The 23312-nt window shown below is 45.8% G+C and overlaps 1 protein-coding gene across 3 annotated transcripts in view; it reads left to right on the top strand.

Annotated features, from left to right (window-relative positions):
- The window catches only part of amot (angiomotin), a 172810-nt gene that overhangs the window by 19449 nt on the left and 130049 nt on the right, over window positions 1-23312 (top strand). Inside the window, exons 2-5 of one of the 3 annotated variants that reach the window (XM_061702364.1) lie at window positions 2772-3732; window positions 12732-12972; window positions 13078-13311; window positions 18747-18891. In XM_061702364.1, the coding sequence (XP_061558348.1) occupies window positions 2834-3732; window positions 12732-12972; window positions 13078-13311; window positions 18747-18891 (1519 nt within the window). In that variant the 5' untranslated portion in view covers window positions 2772-2833. Of the gene's footprint in view, window positions 1-2771; window positions 3733-12731; window positions 13312-18746; window positions 18892-23312 lie in introns of all 3 variants that reach the window. The other 2 variants (XM_061702365.1, XM_061702363.1) reach the window with 2 other exon arrangements.

Here is a 23312-nt window from a genome sequence, read left to right as displayed (position 1 = left end):
CACAATACGTTTGGGCCTACCAGGTCGGACCAGTATCTTCCCCACTATAGGAGCCAACTCACCACCAGGTGGTGATTGGTTAACAATCTCTTCACCAAAGTGTCCAAGAGATGTGGCCACGAGTCCAATGAAATGACCACAAAGTCGATCATTGAACTGCGGCCTAGGGTGTCACATGTGGACACCCTTATCTCTGAACATGGTCTTTATGGACAATCAAAACAAGGTAGTGCCCAGGGGGAGTGCTCTCCAGCACCCCCTCCAAGAACTCCAAAAAGGTTGGGTACTCTGTACTGCTGTTTGGTGCATAGGGACAAACAACAGTCAGGACCTGTCCCCCGACCCAAAGGCAGAGGGAGGCTACCTTCTCGTCCACTGGGGTGAACCCCAATGTACAGGCATCGAGACGTGGGGCAATCAATATGCCCACACCTTGTCGGCGGCTCTCACCGTGGGCAACACCAGAGTGGAAGAGAGTCCACCCCCACTCAAGAGGACTGGTACGAGAGGATCCCAAACTGTCTGTTCAGGTGAGCCCGACTATATCTAATTGTAACTTCTCAAACCCGCACATCAGCTCTGGCTCTGTCCCTGCCAGAGAGGTGACATTCCACGTGCCTAGAGCCAGCTTCTCTAGTTGGGGGTAGGACTGCCGGTCCCTGCCTTCGGCTCCTACCCAGCTCACTCCACATCGACTCCCTTGGGCCCTCCCACAGGTTGTGACCCCATGGGAAGAGGGACCCACGTTGCCTCTTCAGGCTGTGCCCATGGCTGCAGACCCGGTCACCAGGTGCTCGCCTTAGAGCCTCCAGGCAGGGCGCCGGTTACCTAGGTCCATTTATATTTATCATTATCATAGGTCAAAAGCCCTGCCTGATAAACGTTGAAGTGAGCATACTCATTCTGGTGTGTGTGAACGGTGTTCGTTCTTTAGTTGTGTTTCCCCCTGCTTTGTGAAATGCTTCAATCTACCATCCAGCCACTGCTAATTAAGCAGACAGGCTCCCGGGCTTCCCCAGCTGCAGGGGAGAAGTACATTTGGGAAAGAAAGACCCAATGCCGCTGCTTGGCACCAGATTGACGCATATTACAGCCATGTACTTTACATTTGAAATGTTGATGGCCACTTGTGTATTGCAATTCAGAATAGTTCTTGCAGCTAGCTAGCGGTCTTCTTCATCACTGCACAAGCCGCTACTCACAGCTTGGGTGTCATGCTGAGTGGTGTCAGCGCTGACTCGGCCCAGGGCAGTAGCTACTCATTTGAAGACCTAAGGAACCCGTCCACCACACCCACCCACGTCCACATTAACTGAAATATTGTGCTACTTTTTTCGTTCTTTTGAAATTTGTTACAATCTGACATCTTAAGATTTAGAATAGTTTTTGAATTTGAGAAAATGCCCCTACTTCCTTAGCTAGGTAAAGTCCTTAAGATCTTTCTTAATTATTATATTACAAATGACTACACTTTTACTGTAATTGATAAGAAAATTAATCAACATTTAAAATAGTTTACCATTTCAACCGCTTTTGTACTCACATTTTGGTGATGAAAAATGTCACTTGTGTCACTCCACTTTATACTCAGCTGACACTGACAGCAGTGCTACTGCTACTGGCAAGAGCATCATTGTACTACATGTTTACAAGACAGAAAGTTAAAACAATCAGTCAAGTATGCTACTGTGATGGAAGGTTTTTATTTTTGCAATTCAATATTTAAATAAAGATTTGTTATTCATATGAATTCATCACAACATTTAAGCCTGGCCTACAGGAAAGAGTTGTTTGTCTGTAGCTTTATCCAATGTTGTGTTGGTCATACTATAAATGATTTATTTCTTGCATTTCGTGAATAATGCTGATAAACTTAATTTTAAAAAGTTGCATACTATATTGCAATATTTGTAAAACAACAACAACAAACAGAGTATTTTCCCCAATTGTTTAGCCCTAGTCCTGATTGATGACTTGGTAGTTTTAATTGGGCCCACATCGTTAAAAGTTTATTGGCTTCCCAGTGACAAGGACTGGCTTAGTGTGGCAAAAGGTTTGGCCACATAAACACACATGATGTTGTGGCTAATTACAGTGTGGCTAGGAAATTTTTATACTGTTTAGCCACATTGGTTAAAAGGTTTCATGACCCAGTGCCAACCTTGAATAATAAATTTCATCCATCTCTTTACAGTGCACAATTTTCACTGTACCAGATTATTGTAAATTGCTAGAGGACTCTGCATCATTTGCACAATTGTCATTATATCAGCATTCGCACATTACTAGTACCCTTTCATTGCTTAATGACTCTCCGTAGTGTGTTTTGATGTCCTAAAAGTACAGTATATTCTGTCACAGTGGCTGTTTGTTGTCGTACTAGACCGGCTCCAACTAACAGAGACAAATTCCTTGTGTTTTTTTGACATACTTGGCAAATGATTCTGATGCTGTAGACACTGATTATGTTAATGATTTTTCACAGTTATCAACAATGTTTTAACAAGGTAGGAAACTGAATATATAATTGATAGGTATCATTATGCAACACTTATGTAAATCACTGCAAGTGTTTACATTTTGAAATCACTTCTCCAACATTCCTTGGAAATCAGTGTCCCATTACTGGTGAGGTAATTTTAGAATAGGCCCACAGGCATAATGTTGGTGACCCCCGCTCTACACCCTTCACCTTTTACCTTTTTACAAATTAAAGTTGCATCCATGCTGTATTCTACTCTTTCTCAACATTCTCCACCTGTTCTTTTTAGGAAGTAAAGACCCTGGACAGGGCTTGGCTTTCTTTGAACTTCGTAGTCAATGCACGGCGTAGATGAGGACCACAACTGAAGAGTCATCCAGAAGCAGTAACAGTGCTGGACGTGGCAGTAGCACCGTCCTGCAGCGTCTTTTGCAGGAGCAGATGAATCTGAGTTTTGTGATGCAGCAACAGCAGGTAGGAGTTGGAGCTGGCAGTGGAGGGAGCGGGCAGGCTGGCGCTTCAGAAGAGCTTTCCAGGACACCCCACATTGCCCGACAGGAGCCCCAGGGCCAGGAGCTACAGGCAGATGGTCTGGAGAAATTAAGTTCCAGAGCAGTGGGTGGTGGTGTGAGCAATGGAGGAGGAGGAAGCAGCGGTGGAGGTGGTTCAACTAGCCAGGGTCAGTGCCAAAGCCCAGAAGAACTCCCTACTTATGAGGAAGCTAAAGTTCAGTCACAGTACTTCCGTGGCCATGGTCCACCTCTTTTACATCAACAACAGAGCAACCAGCCCCAACAGAAGACACTCCCTACCTCAGTGGGTGCTACCTTCTATGTCACTGGGGTAACTGATTCTAAGGTGCGCACAGAAGGTCGGCCCACCGTACAGCGTGTTAATGGGGCAGTTAAGGTACACCAAGATGATGGACTAAAGGATCTTAAACAAGGGCATGTCCGTTCTCTAAGCGAACGGCTAATGCAGCTCTCCCTTGCCACTAGTGGTGTCAAGGCGCATGCTCCAGTCATTAGCTCTTCACTCTCCCCACAGCTTTCCCCTCCAGGGCAGCCAGGTGATTACTACAAGCCCCAGTATCGTGGCCCACCTCCAGACTACCCTTTTAAAGGAATGAGGTCACCTATGAAGCAGCAAGAGACTGGAAGTCCTTTTCATCAGGGGCAGAGAGGGAGGGAGCCTTCAAGAGAAGTGCCGCATGTCAGATATCAGCCTCCACCAGAGTATGGCTCATTCAGGTGAGAGAAAAAGCTCATCCACAATAACAGAGGCTGTTTCGTTGGTTTCATTTTGAAATAAATCCGACATTGTTATGAAGGATAGGTGTTTATTACAGTATGCAATATATCCACCTATCCATCCATTTTCTACTGCTTTTCCGAGGTCGGGTCGCAGGAGCAGTAACTTTATCATGGAAGCCCAGACTTCCCTCTCCCCAGCCACTTCATCCAGCTCTTCCGGGGGGATCCCGACGCATTCACAGGCCAGCCGAGAGAAGTAATCTCTCCAGCGTGTCCTGGGTTTTCCCCGGGGTCTCCCTCTGTTGGGATGTGCCCGGAACACCTCACCAGCGAGGCTTCCGGGAGGCATCCGAATCAGATGCCCCAGCCACCTCACATGGGATCTTGTTCTTTCGGTCACGAGCTGTGGGTCATGACCATAGGTGAGGGTAGGAACGTAGATCGACCGCTAAATTGAGCTTCGCTTTCCGGCTTAGCTACTTCTTTACCACAACGGTAAAGTCTGCATCACTGCAGACGCTGCACCCATCCGCCTGTCGATGTTCCGTTCTTCCCTCACTTGTGAACAAGACCCCAAGATACTTGAACTCCTCCACTTGGGGCCGGATCTCATCCCCGACCTGGAGACGGCATGCCACCCTTTTCCAACTGAGGACCATGGAGGTGCTGATTCTCATCCCAGCTACTTGACACTTGGCTCCGAACCGCTTCAGTGAGTTGGAGATCACTGCTTTATGCAGCCATCAGAACGACATAATCTGCAAAAAGCAGAGACGTAATACTGGAACCCCTCAATGCCTTGGCTGCGCCTGGAAATTCTGTCCATAAAAGTTATGAAGAGAATTGGTGACAAGGGGCAGCCTTGGGAAAGTCCAAACCTCACGAGAAAAGTATTGAACTTATTGCCGGCAATGTGGACCAAACTCTGACAACGGTTGTACAGGGACCGAACAGCCCGTATCAGGGGTCCAGTACCCAATACTCCCGGAGTACCACCAACAGGACTCCCCGAGGGACACTGTTCAACGCCTTCTCCAAGTCCACAAAACACATGTAGACTAGTTGGCCGAACTCCAATGCACCCTCAACGACCCTGCCGAGGGTGTAGAGCTGGTCCAGTGTTTTATGGCCAGGACGAAAACCACACTGTTCCTCCTGAATCTGAGATTCGACTTCCCACTGACCCTCCTCTCCAGCACCTCTGAATAAGACCTTCCCAGGGAGGCTCAGGAGTGTGATTCCCCCTGTAGCTGGAAGACACCCTCGGGTCCCCATTCTTAAAAAGGAGGACCACCACCCCGGTCTGGCAATCCAGAAGCACTGTCCCCGATGTCCACGTGATATTGTAGAGGCATGTCAACCAGGACAGCCCTACAATATTCAGAGCCTTTAGGAAGTCCAGGCAAATCTCATCCACCCCTGGGGCCCTGCCACCGAGGACCTTTTTAACCACCTCGTTGACTGCAACCCCAGAGATAGGTGAACCCGCCTCAGAACTCCCAGACTCCGCTTTCTCATGGGAAGGTAAAATTGAGGTTTTCAAAGTATTAGTCCCACAAACACAACATCCCAAGTTGAGGTCAGCAGCGCCCAATCCCCACGATACATGTTGATTGTGCACTGCTTCCCCCTCCCAAGACGGCGGATAGTGGACCAGAATTTCCTCGAAGCTGTCCGGAAATTGTTTTCCATGGCCTCAACGAACTCCTGCCATGCCTGTGGTTTTGCCTCAGCGACAACCAAAGCCACGTTCCACTTGGCCAGTCGGTACCCATCAGCTGCCTCCGGAGTCCCACAGGCCAAAAAGGCTCCATAGAAATCCTTCTTCAGCTTGACGGCATCTTTTACCGTTGGGCTCGGGGATTGCCACGACAGGCCACCTTACGGCCACCTTACGGTCAGCCGCCTCAGCAATGGAGGCACGGAACATGGTCCACTTTGACTCCGCTTCCCCCTGGATGTGGGCAAGGTTATGCCGGATGTGGGAGTTGAAACTCTCTCTGACAGCGGACTCTGCCAGACGTTCCCAGCAGACCCTCACAATACGTTTGGGTCTGACAGGTCAGACCGGCATATTCCGCTGCCATCGAAGCCAGCTCACCACCGGTGAGCTCCGCCCCTCTTTTCGCCCTTGTATCCAAGACATGTGGCCACATGTCCAATGATACGACTACAAAGTCGATCATAGAGCTGCAGCCTAGGGTGTCCTGGTGCCAAGTGCATATGTGGACACCATTATGTCTGAACATGGTGTTCGTTACAGTCCGTACGAGCACATAATTCTCATAACAGAACACCACTCGGGTTCTGATCGGGTGGGATTTTCTTTACAATCACTCCCTTACAGGTCTCACTGTCATTGCCCACGTGAGCGTTGAAGTCCCCAAGCAGAATGAGGGCTTCCTCAGCAGTAATGCTCTCCAGCACCCCCTCCAAGGACTCCAAAAAGGGTGGGTACTCTGAGCTGCTGTTTGGTCCACAGGGACAAACAGCATTCAAGACCCCCAACACCTGAAGGCGGAGGGATGCCACCCTCTCATCTACTCGGGGTAACCCCAATATACAGGCATCGAGCTGGGGGACAATCAGTATACCCACAACTGCTCGGCACCTCTCACTGTGGGGAACTCCAGAGTGGAAGAGAGTCTAACCCCTCTCTAGAAGACAGGTACTGGAGCTGTATGTTGAGGATAGCCCAACTATGTCCAATCGGAATGTATTGACTTCGCACGCCAGCTCAGGCTCTTTCCCTGCCAGAGAGGTGACCTTCCATGTCCCTAGAGCCAGCTTCTGTAGCCAGGGAACAGACCACCTTCAGGCGCTGCCCATCTAACATAGCACCCAACCCCCCTTGGCCCCTCCCCCAGGTGGTGAGCCCATGTGAAGTGTGTGTGTGTGTGTGTGTGTGTGTATATATATATGGACAGTGGCTGAAACAAGTATGTAACACGTCATAATTTTTTCTCACTTAATATACTTCCAAAGGTGCTATTGACCTGAAAATTTCACCAGTTTGGGAACAACCCAAGTAATCCAAACATACAAAGAAAATGGAACAAATCAGATGAGAAATTAAGTTGTAATAATGTGACATGACAGAGAAAAAGTATTGAACACCCTAATTAGTATTTATTTAGTACTTTGTACAAAAGCTTTTGTTTGCAATGACAGCTTGAAGATGCTTCCTGTATGGAGAAACTAGTTGCATCCATTGCTCTGGTGTGATTTTGGCTCATTCCTCCACACAAGCAGTCTTCAAATCTCAAAGGTTCCGTGGGCTTCGTTTATGGACCTTGAGAGTTTCAGTTCTTTCCGCAGATTTTCAATTGGATTCAAGTCAGGTGATTGGCTGGGCCATTCGAGCAGCTTTTTAAAAAAATTTTTAATTTATTTTTTTTCTCCTCTGAAACCCATTGAGAGTTTCCTTGGCAGTATGTTTTGGATCATTATCGTGCTGAAAGGTCCACCCACGTTTCATTTTCATCATCCTCAGATTTTTGTCAAGAATGTCTCGGTACATTCCCCCATTCATCCTTCCTTCAATAATGTGAAGTTTATATTATTATTAGTTCACATTTGCTGAAAAGCAGCCCCACACCATCATGTTCCCACCTCTGAACTTTACTGTTGGTATGGTGTTTTTAGGGTGGTGTGCAGTGCCTCCTTTCTCCTCCAAATGTCGTGTGTATTATGGCATCCAAAAAGTTAAATTTTGCTCCCATCCGACCAGACTATATTCTCCCAGTATTTAACTGGTTTGTGCAAATGTTGTTCAGCAAACTTTAAACGAGCTTTGACATGCTTTTTTTTCAGCAGTGGGGTCTTGTGTGCTGAGCGTGCATACAGGTCGTGGCAGCGGAGTACATTACTCACCGTTTTCCTTGTGACAACAGTACCTGCTAATTCCAGGTCGTTTTGAAGCTCTCCACAGGTGGTCCTTGGCTCTTGGACAACTCTTCTGATTATTCTTTGCACTTCTCTGTCAGAAATCCTGCGAGGAGCACCTGATCGAGGCAAATTTATGGTGGTATGATTGGCTTTCCACTTAAGTATTATGGCCACAATCGTGCTCATTGGAACGTTCAGAAACTTAGATAAGCGGCTGTAACCAATGCCATCGTTATGTTTTGCAACAATTACTTTGCAATGATCTTGAGACAGCTCTTTGCTCTTACCCATCATGAAATGTGTCTTGACTCACACCTTGGCAATGAGGCCTTTTTGTCGGCCATCAATTAGGACTGAACTCGCTCATATTCATTTGCACTGACAAGGGACTGGACTGCTGTTTGATTATTGATAGATTTTAGGTGTCTTGGCTTTCCATGCCTTTTTGCACCTCCCTTCATGTGTTCAATACTTTTTCCCGTCATTTCACATTTTTACACAAAACTTAATTTCTGAGCTTATTTGTTCTACTTTGTTTGTATGTATGAAATACTTGGGTTGTTCCCAACAACTAAATTTTTTAGGTCAACAGCACCTTTCGAAGTTTAGCGGCTTAAATAAGTATTTAACACATCACCATTTTTCTCACTAAATATACTTCCAAATACAGGGAGAATATAGTCTGGTCGGATGAGAGCAAAATAGAACTGTTTGAATACCATAATACACACCACGTTTGGAGGAGAAATGGCACTGCACATAACCCTAAAAACACCATACCAACAGTGAAGTTCGGAGGTGGGTACATGATGTTGTGGGGCTGCTTTTAAGCAAATGGTACTGGTAAACTTCACGTTGTTGAAGGAAGGATGACTGGGCAAATGTACCGAGACATTATTGACAAAAATCTGCTGCCATCTACGAGGATGATGAAAATGAAACAAGGGTGGACATTTCAGCAGGATACTGATTCAAAACATAATGCCAAGGAAACTCTCAATTGGTTTCAAAGAAAAAAAAATGAAGCTGCTAGAAATGGCCCAGCCAATCACCTGACTTGAATCCAATCGAACATTTATGGAAAGAACCTGAAACTCAAGGTCCTAAAAGAAGCCCAAGGAACCTTCGAGATTTGAAGACTGCTTGTGTGGAGGAATGGGCCAAAATCACACCAGAGCAATGCATGCGAGTAGTTGTGGAATGCTCATCAAACACCTGTTTGGAACATCCCACAGGTGAACAGGCTAATTGGGAACAGGTGGGTGCCATGATTGGGTATAATAGGAGCTTCCCTGAATTGCTCAGTCATTCACAAGCAAAGATGGGGCGAGGTTCGCCTCTTTGTGAACAAGAGCATGAGAAAATAGTCGAGCAGTTTAAGGACAATGTTCCTCAACATTGTCAAATCACTGCATGTAAGCGGTAAGGCTGAAAACCGACATTGAATGCCCGTGACCTTCGATCCCTCAGGCGGCACTGCATCAAAAACCGACATCAATGTGTAAAGGAAGGTGCTCAGGAACACTTCAGAAAACCAATGTCAATAAATACTGTTCAGTGCAACTTGAAATTCTACTCTGCAAAGCAAAAGCCATTTATCAACAACACCCAGAAACGCCACCGGCTTCTCTGGGCCCGACCTCATCTAAGATGGACTGATACAAAGTGGAAAAGTATTCTGTGGTCCGACAAGTCCACATTTCAAATTGTTTTTGGAAATTGTGGACGTCGTGTCCTCCGAGCCAAAGAGGTAAAGAACCATCTGGACTGTTATGGACGGAAAGTTCAAAAGCCAATATCTGTGATGGTATGGGGCTGTGTTATTGTCAATGGCATGGGTAACTTATACATCTGTGAAGGCCTCATTCATGCTGAAAGGCACATACAGGGTTTGGAGAAACATACGCTGCCATCCAAGCAACATCTTTTTCATGGACGCCACTGCTTATTTCAGCAACACAATGCCAAACCACATTCTGCATGTATTACAACAGCGTGGCTTTGTAGTAAAAGAGTGCAGGTACTAGACTGGCCTGGCTGCAGTTCAAACTTGTCTCCCATTGAAAATGTGTGGCACATTATGAAGCGTAAAATAAGACAACAGAGACCCCGGACTGTTGAACAGCTGAAGCTGTACATCAAGCAAGAATGGGAAAGAATTCCACCTACATAGCTTCAACAATTAGTGTCCTCAGTTCCCAAACGTTTATTGAATGTTGTTAAAAGAAAAGGTGCTGTAAGACAGTGGTAAGCTTTTTTGGAATGTGTTGCACCCATAAAATCCTAAGTTAATGATTATTTGCTAAAAACAACCAAGTTGATCAGTCTGAACATTAAATATCTTGTCTTTGTAGTGTATTCAATTAAATATAGGTTGAACATGATTTGCAAATCAATGTATACTGTTTTTATTTATTTTTATTTATCACGTATTTATCACCATATTACATTACCTTTCTTTTTAACAACACTAAATAAGTGTTTGGGAACTGAGGACACTAATTGTTGAAGCTTTATAGGTGGAATTCTTCATATTCTTGCTTGATGTACAACTTCAGTTGCTCGACAGTCCATTGTCGTGTTTTGCACTTCGTAATGCGCCACACATTTTCAATGGGAGATAGGTCTGGACTGCTGGCAGGCCAGTCTAGTACTCGCACTCTTTTACTACAAAGCCACGTAATACGTGCAGAATGTGTCTTGGCATTGTCTTGTGAAATACAGTAAGCAGGCACATTTTTTTAATTTATTTTTTGTCCTGTTTGGCAGTCAGGTCAAGCAGAATGGAGGATCTGTATCCCTTTTATGCCGGAACAGTTTTACTGTGTCACAGTGGAGGTTTTAAGCTGCCGCTGCGTTTTCTTTGTATTATAATTGATGTTTATTGAGAATCAGAATTGATCAGTTGAACAGAGAAACGAAGACAAAAGACAAAGCACAAATTGTAAATAGGATGACAAAAGTAAATCATTACATATCTTCAACAATGAAACATTAGATTTGAGTGTTGCATGGGGCTGTAGTGCTACACCCTGTGAGGGAAGGACAGGACAAGATAAAACAGGACAAGGACAGGAGAAGAAGCATGCAGGACAAGGGTCGTGAACCCGGCTGTACAACTGAAGTGTGGTCGGACTGACTATGTAAATTATAAAAGTCTGTAGGACGAGAGTGGGAGTGAGGGGCTACCCAAGCAATTTGCATATTCATGAGTGATTTGTCGCAATAAGTGAGTGGCCCCACACCCAGCGAAAGAGTCCCAGGAGTGTGTGCCTGCGGACACATGCAAGTGAATTGACACCGTTTCGCATCCACAAAGACTGACAGAAGTGTCCTGTAATTGTTGTGCCTGTACCGCGGAGGCTGAAGACCCCACCCAATCAATCGAGGGGCGGCATCGGGCCCAGGGGTCCACCTGAGAGCAGCCCGGTGGGCGGGACACCTCCCACACCGAGGGACCCAGGGCGGTCCGCCGGTCCAACCGAGGCGCCCCGACAACTGGCCACCCAGAGGAGGCCGTATGGACCCGATACCAGCCCACCCGCCAAACCCCCCCCCCCCCCCTCACCCCCAGGAGAGACAGACGCCCCCCCCCAACCCGTAGGGTCTACGATGCAGCCAATCCCCGCCCAGCCCGAGGGCGGGAGGGTGTGCCTTGTTTGTTGGAAAGGAGGGCGGTTAGGGGCACCCGACAAGGGAACGATAAGGGGGGGAACCCAGGGAGCAGCCCCGGGTCATGAGAGGGGACCCCCAACGCCAAGCAGTCATCCGCCCTCAGGAGCACCGCCATGAAGCTAAGCGAGAACCCACCTCTCCCCCTGTTACTTTGACTGCCAGGTCCCGACTGGCAGTCATTGGCCCTATCCCGTATATCAGTGCCCCCAGTCCCGAGTGGTGTGGTACATTAAAATCTGGAGAAGCAGTGAGGGGCGGGTCAGGGCTGCCAGGCACTGCAAACCTCCCACACCCAAGACCCACCACCCCTCAGAGATGGGTGTATGTGGTGCATTAAAATGTGGGGATGAGTGTGTGTGTGATGCCATTAAAATCCAGGGGGACAGACAGGGCGGAGGGGCAGGGCGCCCAGACTGGGAAACAGTACAGACGTGCTGAAACCCGGTCCGACACCCACACCCTCCCGACCCCATACCAGTCCCCCAGGAACCTCTGAATGTGTGTATGTGCCCAGATGTGACTAGTGAGAAAAATACATACAGTGAGTGGCGTGAGTATGTGCTCAGTGAGTGATTAAGAGGCATGGCTCCTGCAGCTCAGGCCCATCAGGCAGGACAACCACTGATGAAGAGGGCCGCCCCATCCAGTAAAACACCTCCCGTTCCAACACATGCCATGCATTGCTCACATCTTGCAAAGAGCCATCACTGTTAGCCTTGTTGAGAGTGGCATTTGTAATGACTATATGTGATCGTTCGGTGCGGTGGTGTTTCGCATGTTCCCCTGATTCACTTAGTGTCACACGGCTTTCCTGTCGCCTGATGCCATTCCGTGCCGTTTGTATTGACTTTACATGTAATTATGCCGCATGAAATGTCCAATTTGTGTCCAGTGTGAACGCAGCATTACACCCAATTATGACACGCATCTGTTTCCAGTTAACCTGTTCATCTGTGCACTGTTCCAAACAGGTGTTCTTTTAAGCATTCTTCAACTTTCCCAGTCTTTTGTTGCCCCTGTGCCAGCTTTTTTTGAATGTGTTGCAGGGATCAAATTAAAAATGAGTGAATATTTGCAAAACAAAAACAACGTTCAGCAGTTTGAACATGAAATATCTATCTTTGTAGTGTATTGAATTGAATATACTGTAGGTTGAAAAGGATTTGCAAATCATTGTATTCTGTTTTTATTTACATTTTACACAAACTCCCAACTTCATTGGAATTTGAGTTTGTGCCTGTCTGCCTGTCTTTCTCTCTCTCTCTCTCTCTCTCTCTAGTTTCAAGTTTGAGACTTTAAAAATGACGGTCAACCAATGAGGCAGCTGAGAATTTTAAAAAACATATTTAAAAAATAAGATCTGCGTATGTTGCCTAATGGGCGAGCCGGCCCAGGCTGTGTTAATGAAAACATGGGTTATTTTCTGTCCTCAGGTCCAATAAGGAGGGTTCGGTTACTTTCCAAAAGTACCTTCACCACCACAGCCCCACCTCTTCCATCACCTCCACTGGTTCTTTGTCCCGGGCCCAATCTTCTACTATGTATAGCTTACCAAGTCCATTTCATACCCCCTATTCCTCGCACCTATCTGCCCCCCACCAACAGCCACATGATCGTGGTGAGACTTTTCACAGCATGGGGATTCGCAATCTCCAGGGTCTTGTTTCCAACCAGGTAGGTGAGACTTTCACCCCTGTGCCTCTCAACACAACACCACAAAGATGTCATGGTTTTCCTAATGACTCCAACGGCTCCTTGCCTCTGTTTCACAACAAACAGGAACGGACTCATCCATATCAACAACAGCATTCTCTAGGCTTGCCCCATCCACAGCCTCAACCCTTTGTTCAAGCCAGACATTTCCCCCATCTACATTCTTACTCCCACATGCAGGGGCAGACCTTTGAAATAATGGCACATGCTCAACAGAGGGTGGACATGCTCAATGAAGAGAACAGAGTGCTGAGGCAAGAGATGGATGCCTGCCGTGATAAAGTCACCAAGCTGCACAAGGTAACATAAGAGCTTTTATGTCAGAGCGCCAGATTCTTCTTCCCCCTCTAAAAATGCACTGTGATGAGTAAAAGTGATTGAAGACTGGTTTCTTTTAACGTTTTTTAAATGGGTGGGTGGATGTGAAAAGTATAAATGGGGAATTTGTTGAAAATGTAGCAAACCTGCCAACTTTGGGAATCTGGCCCCTGGGCCTTGAGTTTGGCACCTGTGCTGAAAACGTTACCATTAAAGGATACCATTACGTATGTAGAACGCTAACTTTTCTTTTTAACCGATAATTAACTCTTGAGAATGATAGCTGACATTGTTAAAATCTCATCTCGGATTGGTAAACATGATTGTTCATAAAATGTATACATTGTTTTCAATATCAATGCATGTATATTTTGATGGTTAGTCCTATCAAAAAATATTATGGTAAGGTGCATGTATGATTTGTTAGGGACAATTGACAAGATAGGTGCAGGTGGAAGAAGCAACAGACAGCAAAAAATACTTTTCAAATAGCTTACATCAGATTTATTGATGCAAATGACTTGGAGCAAGGCTCAAAATAGGCAGATTCACAACGCAATTTGTAAGTCAAAATTAGCATTTTACACCTCATAAAAACACACTAAAAAGCAAAACTGCAAAGCACAGATTTTGGGTGGGGCTTAGAGTCGCCGACCTGTGCGTGGCATATCTGAAGTAGGCTGGAAAAACTTGGTGCTCGCCAGGCTGAAGCTGGGTGAGGAGTGGCCGCCAATGAGTGATGGGGTCCGTGTGAGGGTAGCTGAGTTGGCTGGGCCGTCTTGGTCTCGCTAAGGAGCGGGCCGGCCGGCGAAGCGCCAGCCCATGCGGGCATGCACGCCCTCCACGTATGATCACCAGTCCGCCTCAGAGTGTGCCTCGGTTGATTTGTCTGTGGGGTGGGGAGTGGCTGCCCCCCTTTTCTCTGTGGTCCTCAAGGCGGTCGGGCCGGTCCCGCAGGAGTCTAGCCTCTTACTTCACACACTCAGCACATTTTACTACTCACACTGTCCATATTTCGCACATTGGGCACTGGATGGATGGGGATAACGCCGGGCCAGGTACTGGCACATCTGTACTGGTCTCCGGTCTGGTTGCCCCCCTTCTCTGTCCTCCAGTTTTAATGCCTCATACACCCGTCAGTGGGGGTAGGGTAGTGCCGGTCTGGGGAGGACAATTAGCCAGGTGTTCCAGCACGCCGGCCTGTTCTCTGGCCCACCATGTCTTTCCCCCGTGCATTTGTAATGCACCGCATACATTCACACATCCTTTGGGGAGCTGGTTGGCCTGGGTGGGGGTGACTGTTCAGGTCAGGTTATTTTTGCAAAGTTGTTAAGTTTACTATGGAAATATTACAAACTTTGTTTTCTGTAAATTGAACAGTAGATAAATGTAAGTACCTGTAAATTGAATGTTACATCATCATTGTTCAAAATCCGTTTATTTGAACCTCTAAAGTAGGCTTTACACGATCAAGATTTTTGGGACCCATCAGCGAGCTTAAAAAAACTATCACCGATCTGAACACAAGATGGAGGAATGTGTCTATTTAAATTACCTGTTCATTTACTGTATACCGTCAGTACTAGCAGTAGCTTGCTAGACTACAACGTTTTTGTTGCCTGCTTGTGAGCCGTATCGTATTAAAAGTACGGGAACATACCTAAAGCAAGTCTTAAACGAACGTCCTCTCCTGTCCTGAGCACCGGTGACCACCAACACACGTTTTTCTCCATTTTGTTCTTATAATACAGTCGCCGCGATCCACTCTTGTTGTCGTCGCCACGGTAACGAGTGTATCCTATCACATTTGAGTTGACAAGATAAAGCCCAATGATGGTAAAAAACGGGATGAGGTGGTATCGGAATACAAGATTTTATTGCAGTAGTCTGAGATAGTGCAATCGTGAAAGCGCAAATTTGTCTTGTAGTCTGAGCCGGGCATTACGTGTCGTCTGTCTCAGACGTGTTGTCTGTCCCACACCGCCGACATATATATATATTTATATATATATATATATATATGTCAAAAGACATGCGACAAGGCTAAAAATAAACTAGCTTTTGGATTCAAATATACTGTGCATGATGGCGACGCAGAGTAAATGTCTTTTGCGAGTCATTGATCGGATCGGCAAATTATAACATTAAAGCCGATCAGCATAACATGCTAATTATTGGCCGATACTGATCAGGTCAATAAAATCGGTGAAAAGTCTACTCTAAAGTGCAAATACCTGTACATGTAAACAAAACTGGAGATTTGTAGTTAAAAAGGTTGACCTGATTGAGCAAAACCTGTGATATTTGGGTTCAGCACATCAAAACTGTGCTAAATCAGGTAAAAAATCTTAAGACGAATTTGTTGTTGACCATTGTTATCAATGTAGAATCAAAGATGCTGTTACATCGCTGTGATTTAGAATTTTGAAATGTTGGTACCTGAGACAGGCGGGTTAGAGTGTTTGCCTCACAGTTCGGAGGACCCGGGTTCAATCCCCGGCCCCGACTGTGTGGAGTTTGCATGTTCTCCCCGTGCCTGCGTGGGTTTTCTCCCACATCCCAAAAACATGCATGGTAGGTCTAAATTGCCCGTAGGTGTGCATGTGAGTACGAATGGTTGTTTGTTTGTATGTGCCCTGCGATTGGCTGGCAACCAGTTCAGGGTGTACCCCGCCTCCTGCCCGATGATAGCTGGGATAAGCTCCAGCACGCCCACGACCCTAGTGAGGAGAAGCGGCTCAGAAAATGGATGGATGGATGATACCTGGGACACCTGTGGTAACTTTGGACACAAGTTTGTCTGAAAGATTTATACGTATGTCCCGATGCAATTTAAATTATTATACAGCGGCAGAAATAAGTATTTAACACGTCACCATTTTTCTCACTAAATATATTTAAATATATGCTATTGTCATGTAAATTTCACCAGATGTTGGGAACAACCCAAGTGATTGTATTTCTCCAAATTTGAATGTCTGCTGGTTAAATTTGTTTGCCAACCGAATAGCTTGTGTTTATCTCAAAACGATCACAGAAATGTTATACAAACAAACATTGTCATTAGCTATTAACAAGATAAGGTTGAAACATGACCCTGTCCCAGCTTGCATGGATTAAAAAGGTCCTAGATCCAATAATTAATCTTTTATCCCACTGGTTTTAAACCACAAAATAATCCTAGGATGGAAAAGTAACATTAAGAGGCGGTCTATCTCCCTTTTGGTCACTGAGGGGGGGCACGCCCTCTTTCTCTCTAATGCGTAAAAGGCCGAAGCTCCTTGGTGCTTGGTGTCGCTCGTTCGTTCAACCTTGCTGAAGAACTGCTGAGGAAGCACCACCTCTCACCACGAGGTGGCGAGGACGCGCCGGACCTTCCCCCGCTGCAGTGCACCCTGCCAGTGCCCCAAGCTACCCGTGGAGGTGCTTGGGCAACTCAAGGACGAAGCTCCGTTGGGATGGAAACGGGTGGCGGACGTCCGCTCCCAGTGATCAGGCCACTCCCGGGCTTCCGCCGCTCTGCACTTAAAGATTTTTGGTTTTTTTCTTCGTTCTTTTTCTATCAATGCCACCTGCCCTCGACCGGACTGGCCAAACATCCCGGAGATTGACCAGCCTGCCTAAATTGTGTTCCACGCAATGTAAGTCCAACGTGCGGTCTACTAAAGTATAGCTTGGTGCATATTTGGGTTTAAATTTACGGCCACCGGAATCCCACCTTTATGCATTGCTCACGGCACATCCTCACCTCACACCTACGTCACAAGTTCGACCTGCTTTACGAATGCTTACCTGTAACTTGTTTTAATTTTCTCTGCATTGTTTCCCCATCGATTCCCCTGTTAGATTTAATTAAATTTTATATAAAACCCAGAACCTGTATGTGTATGTGTGTTTGGATACGATAAGAGACCTCTGGGCTGAGAGAACTCTTATTTAATTCCTGTAGCAACCTTCAAATTATGAGACATAGAGGTTTTTTTCGTCACTTTTTTCCCCAAAAGTTTTACACATCTAAAAAGAGACGTGCCTCTTTTTGAGATAAAATGTCTGATTTTAATGTTAAAACATAAATCGGACTAACCCGGACGTGAACGCAGGCGTTCAACTTAGACGAATTCATTTCTCAAGTAAATTACGTTTTATCCCAAATCCATATACGCTATAATAATAATGACATTTGTAAACACCTTTCAAGACCCTCAAGGACACTGTAGATCCAATAAAGCAACAATAAAAACATAATTATACAGAGAGAATAAAACAAAACCAATCAAGCAAAAACGAGCTACTGAAGGCTCTGCTCCCCATGGTGCTGCGACAGGGAGGTGGGACAGGTGGATGAAGGAGGAGGAGGACCTAAAGGCCTCTCAGATCATATACCCCTCTCTTGCTTCAGGCATTAACCTGCAAAAAAAAGAAAAAATGCTCCTCAAAATTAGAAAGTTGCTCCTTAAATGAAGTCATTGATTAGCAAAACTGCTTGTCAAAGAAAAAAGTAATGTCGAGTCTTGTGCAGGAGGAATTTCTCTTCTTTAAACCGGTTATTTATTACCAGAGAACTGTTCAAAATAAATGTTATTTTAAAGAGACCAATCTAAAATGGGAGGTCTGAATGGGCAATTCAACAGATGAGGCGCAAACACAGAGGGCTTCAAGTGCTCGTAAAGCATGTTTCACAGTAGTGGACAAACTGTATCAAATATTAAGAGGCACTGGTGTCTAAACAGCTGAGTCCCGGGGTGAACAATGTAATGACTGACATCATTGCCACTGCCCACAGTAAACTAAATTAAAAAATTACCCATTACATGACAGATATTTCTGTCAGAAAATGGGCTCTGCCCACACAGCTGTTTTATTCCTCAGAGAGACCCAATTGCTCTCACATGGGAAGTCTTTGTGACCCGCTTTTTTAGGAGGAAGAGTGTGAAAAATGCATACATTAGTGGCAGGTTTCCTAAACTCAAAATCAAAATTTTCAGCTGCACGGTACTGACATTAAAGAGTAAAAAGGGTTATGGGGAAAATCTTGTGTTAAGTACAATCATGTGTACGTACGTGTGTATGTGCATGTGTTAGCACATTGTGGTACTCCCAAATATTTCCCAAGGTTGACAGGTCTGCAATAGCTTACAGTGTATTTTATCCCTGATCTGTATCAGTTATGCTTGACTGACTATGTTCAAGTATGTATTGATGGCACTGGGGATGTCATCACTTGAGATTTCTATTGTTCTCATCTGTCCTGGTTGCAGGACATTCTTAGTTTCTTAGCCTACTGCCTTAACTCTTGTCTGTGTGAGTTTGCATTAGTTCTGGGTTGCCTATATTTGGGTCAACCTGCCTTGATCATTCACACCAAACTGTATCATCATCAGGTTGTTTCCTTTCATTCCACCTATTTCTTCTGGCAGTTTGAAACAGAGATTCAGCTGGTATCAGAGGCCTACGAAACCCTTGCTAATTCTTCTTCCAAGAGGGAAGCTCTGGAGAAAACAATGAGGAACAAGCTAGAATTGGAGGTCCGGCGTCTGCATGACTTTAACAGGGACCTAAGAGGTAAGAAAGCAGCAATGTCCAAAAGCTTTTGCAACAATGTACAGTTGTGCATTGAGATACAAATGACCTGACTTACAAGTTTTTCATGATACGAGCCGTCATTTTGCGTTTTCTCTGTGTGTGTGTTTTTTTTACTTTGACTTTCAATCGCAAACTTGAGATACGAGCGCTGTATACAGGCAGTGAACTTAACTCAACAATAAGCAGCACTTTGGCAAATAGTGAGCAATTCTTTAAAAAGAGGCTTCACACTGTTTCATGCCACTCCCAGTTAAAGTTTACTGTAAATTTAAACATAAAACTAGGTGAATTGCACTTTGTGTACTTAAAACATGCACATAGCTTCGCATTTAGTCCACTAGCTTAATGCAAATGCTAACACATAATGGGAAATGCATATATTTCCCTTTGAGCAACAGACATTTGAGCTCAAACATTTAGATATTTAATATAACAGTACTCACAGTCAATATATTCTGAGAAGAGCAAAGAAATGTAAACATCAGACAAATATAACCCAAGTGAACTTAAAATGCTGTTTATAAATGCTGATTTAATTTATTAAGGGAAAACAACTATTCAGTTACCCTGGCCCTGTGTGAAATGGTTAATGGCCCCATAAACTAGCCTAAACCATTTGCTCCTGCTCTCATACAATGCAGACGCTTTTTTGCTCACTCTGCTTGCTTAGCCTGTGTTAAAATTTTTCTTGCTAAGTTTGTTTTTATTCCATCGATATTAGAAGCAGTGACTTCTGCCTATTTTTAAACCTGTGGGATTGTACTTTTTTTTTGTAGACAGTCAGTTGTTGCCATATTCCAATATTTTTTTTATACCCCCTCACCATTACGTGAGCGTGGCCTGCTAATTAGCACAACCTGCTACTAGCAACAAGACCAGCAACAAAATGCTTCCCTTTTCCATTGAACACTATCACAAACTGCTACAGAAGATGGCGGTCCTGGGAACAAAAATCTACTGTCTTGAAATGTATGTGGATGTAAAAGGACAGTTGGGAAATGAAACCACTCTACCAATGTCTCAAAATGGTAAGCAGGAGCATGCTAAGAGACAGCCACTCCACAAAGAGGACGGATGTGGACTCTGGAAACTGTAATGGATCATCCAGTAGTTCTCCCTGGAATTTACTGGGAGCAAAGCCTGAAGATATGGGACAGCATCCAAAAAGGAGGACAGAAGACCAGCACATTATCAAGGAATCTGGGTCCATTGCATGCTTCTTCAACTCTGAGAGAGAGAGTGGCTGTGGACAGTTACAGCGAAGGGCAAAAAAAAAGACGACGCAAGTAAAGGCAAAAGATTGACATCAGACTTACAAATAGATTTGAGCCACTTTTACAAGACACTGGCAAATAATGCTTATCTCCCACCACCACTGAAATGTATAAAACTAAATTATAACAAAAAAAAAATCTGAATCATCTTAATTTGCCAAGTATGTCCAAAAAAAAAGAAAAAGAAGAAAAAGAAGACAAAAGACAAACCACTAATGGTAAATGGGAAAAGTAAATCCTTTATATCTAGAACAATGAGTGTTGTATGGGGCAGTAGTGCTTACACCCTGTGAGGGAAGGACAGGACAAGATAGGACAGGACAAGGACAGGGGAAGAAGCATGTAGGACAAGGGTCGTGAACCCGGCTGTACAATTGAAGTGTGGTGGGAGTGACTGTAAATTATAAACGTCTATTGGACAAGACTGCGAGTGAGGGGAGACCGAAACAATTCGCATATTCATGAGTTATTTGTCGCAAAAAGTGAGTGGCCCCACACCCAGCAAAAAATTCCCAGGGGTGTGTGCCTGCGGACACATGCAAGTGAATTGAAACCGTTTCGCATGCAGAATGACTGACAGAAGAGACTTAAATTGCTGTGCCTGCAGTGCGGTGGCTGAGGACCCCACCAAATCAATCGAGAGGCGGGATCGGGCCCATTAGTCCACCCGAGAGGAGCCTGGCGGACGGGACACATCCCACACCGAGGGACCCAGGGTGGCCAGCCGGCCCCACCAAGGTGTCACGACAACCGGCCACCCGGAGGAGGCCGCAGGGAGCCAATGCCACCCACCCAGCCAACCCCACCGCCCCACGTGCCCCGCCACCACCACCACCCACTTTACCCTCAGGAGAGCAAGACGCCCCCCCCCAACCTGCAGGGCACACGATGTAGCCAGTCCCCGACCAGCCTGAGGGTGGGACAGTTTCCCTTGTTTGTTGGAAAGGAGGGCAGACAGGGCCGCCCGACAAAGGAACGATAAGGGAGAGGGAACCCAGTGAGCAGCCGTGGGGCATGAGAGGGGAGCCCCAACGCCAAGCAGTCATCCAGCCCGGGGGGACCCAGCCTGAGGAGCTAAGGAGCCTCCATGAAGCTAAGGAGAACCCCCTAGCCCCCCTGTTACTATGACTGCCAGGTCCCTGACTGGCAGTCATTGGTCCTACCCCGTGTATCAGTGGTGTGGTGCATTTAAATCTGGAGAGGCCAGTGAGCCAGGGTTCAGGGCTGCCAGGCACTGCTGCCTAACAGCCAAGTCCCCCCCACCCAAGACCCACCGCTCCCCAGAGATGGGTGTATGTGGTGCATTAAAAGAAATGGCGATGAGTGTGTGTGATGCATTAAAATTCTGGGGGGCAGGGAGGACGGAGGGCCAGAGCGCCCGTACCGGGAAACATCACTGAGGTACTGAAACCCGGTCTGACACCCACACCCTCCCTACTCCATACCAGTCCCCCAGGAACCCCTGGATATGTATGTGTGCCCAGATGTGACGAGTGCGAAAAATATTAACAGTGAGTGGTGTAAGTGTGTGCTAGTTGAGTGATTTAGAAGCATGGCTCCTGCAGGTCGGGCCCATCAGGCAGGAGAACCACAGATAAAGAGGGCCGCCTCATCCAGCCCAGCAGCACTAACCCCGGGACTCCCCTCACATTCCAGCCAGCACCCACTACACGCCCCCAAGTGTGGGAGATGTACCCCTGCCTCCAAACCAGGCAGGGACGAAAACCCCACACCCCGCAGGGGGACCCCCCCCCCACGAGAAGAGGATGAGGTGACCGCAGCGGGACGCAAGGAACGGAAATAAGAGGAGGCAGCAGGCCCGAGGAGCAACAGGGGGACCCCACCGCTCCCCACCAGTAACCAGAGTAGGGGACCAAGATGGACATCAGCTGGCACCGCCCTAGCACCCACGGAACATGGGCGAGTCCACCATCACACCATCAAAGCTCTCCGGGAGGTCAATCCAGGACCTAACTTGCCTAACAGCCGAGTCCTCCCCCTACATACGCCGGAACCGCAAACACAGGGTCAAGAAGAGAGGATCCCCACTCCATGCATGTGCGCTTTCACCAAGCAAATCAGTCTAAAGTGTGAGAAAGAAGAAAAACAAACAAAACACAAGTACATAAATGAATAAGAAAAAAATTAAGCGAATGACAAATAGAATAATAATAATCAGTTGTTTGGAGCTATTTCCACATGGAAGTAAGGGTGGCAAAAATTCATCACCATTTTTTTCTCTAAATCTAGGATGGCATCATTCTAATATCAAAATTTCATAATAAAATTGTTTTATCTCCCAACCCATTGTTGTATCTCCCACCTCTATGAGCAGGCAGCTGGAACAGTGGCAACTCAGAACCCCACAGCAGACGCTGTCATTGAGGTTCAGGCGTACCGAGAGGAGGCTCTTGTTCCAAAAAATGAAGATCCTCTCAAGTGGTGGAAAGGTCAGGTGCCTGTGTAACCCAGGCTTAGCAAACTCATGGCTAACAAGCTTTGCATTGTGGCCACATCAGTTCCATCTGAGAGATTCTTCTCTAAAACTGGAAAACTAATCACAGAGAGGAGAAGTCGCCTCAAGCCTGCAAAAGTGAGATCACTTGTCTTCCTCAATGCAAATTTTCCGAAGGACAAGAAGGAGAGCCCATAAAGCACGTAAATGCTTTATTTTTTGGAGGAATGTCATTCATTTTGTTTACATTTCATTTTATTATTGGCGTCATGGTTGAGAGTAAATGGACTGATCTCCTGTTTTTGTAGGTCAGGTAAAGGCTATGATTCACCAAAAGACAGTTCAGGAGTCCTCGTCAGGCTTTAAGCTCTATTTTTATTTTATTAAATGTTTTACAAAGCAACTATATGCACCTTAGGACAGTTCTCTAGTCCAATGTACAGTTTGTATTAGTAGTACTAGTGGACTGTATGCACAATGTTTTCTAAAATTTATTGTAGTTTTATCTATTTTCTAATACTAGCAGTATTGTTTTTGAGTTTTCTATCAAAATATTCTTGTGTGAAACGTTTTTCTCTCAAATTTGCACTAAAACAAGACATGGGGTTACTGACCAACAACTTAGTATTTTTTACAGCACCTTTAATCTTTATTATAAGCCTTTATTATAT

This window comes from Phycodurus eques, chromosome 17, assembly GCF_024500275.1.
Source record: "Phycodurus eques isolate BA_2022a chromosome 17, UOR_Pequ_1.1, whole genome shotgun sequence".
NCBI classification, from domain to species: Eukaryota; Metazoa; Chordata; class Actinopteri; order Syngnathiformes; family Syngnathidae; genus Phycodurus; species Phycodurus eques.
The sequence above is the reverse complement of the archived record's forward strand: the minus strand, read 5'-3'. Positions and strand labels throughout refer to the sequence as shown.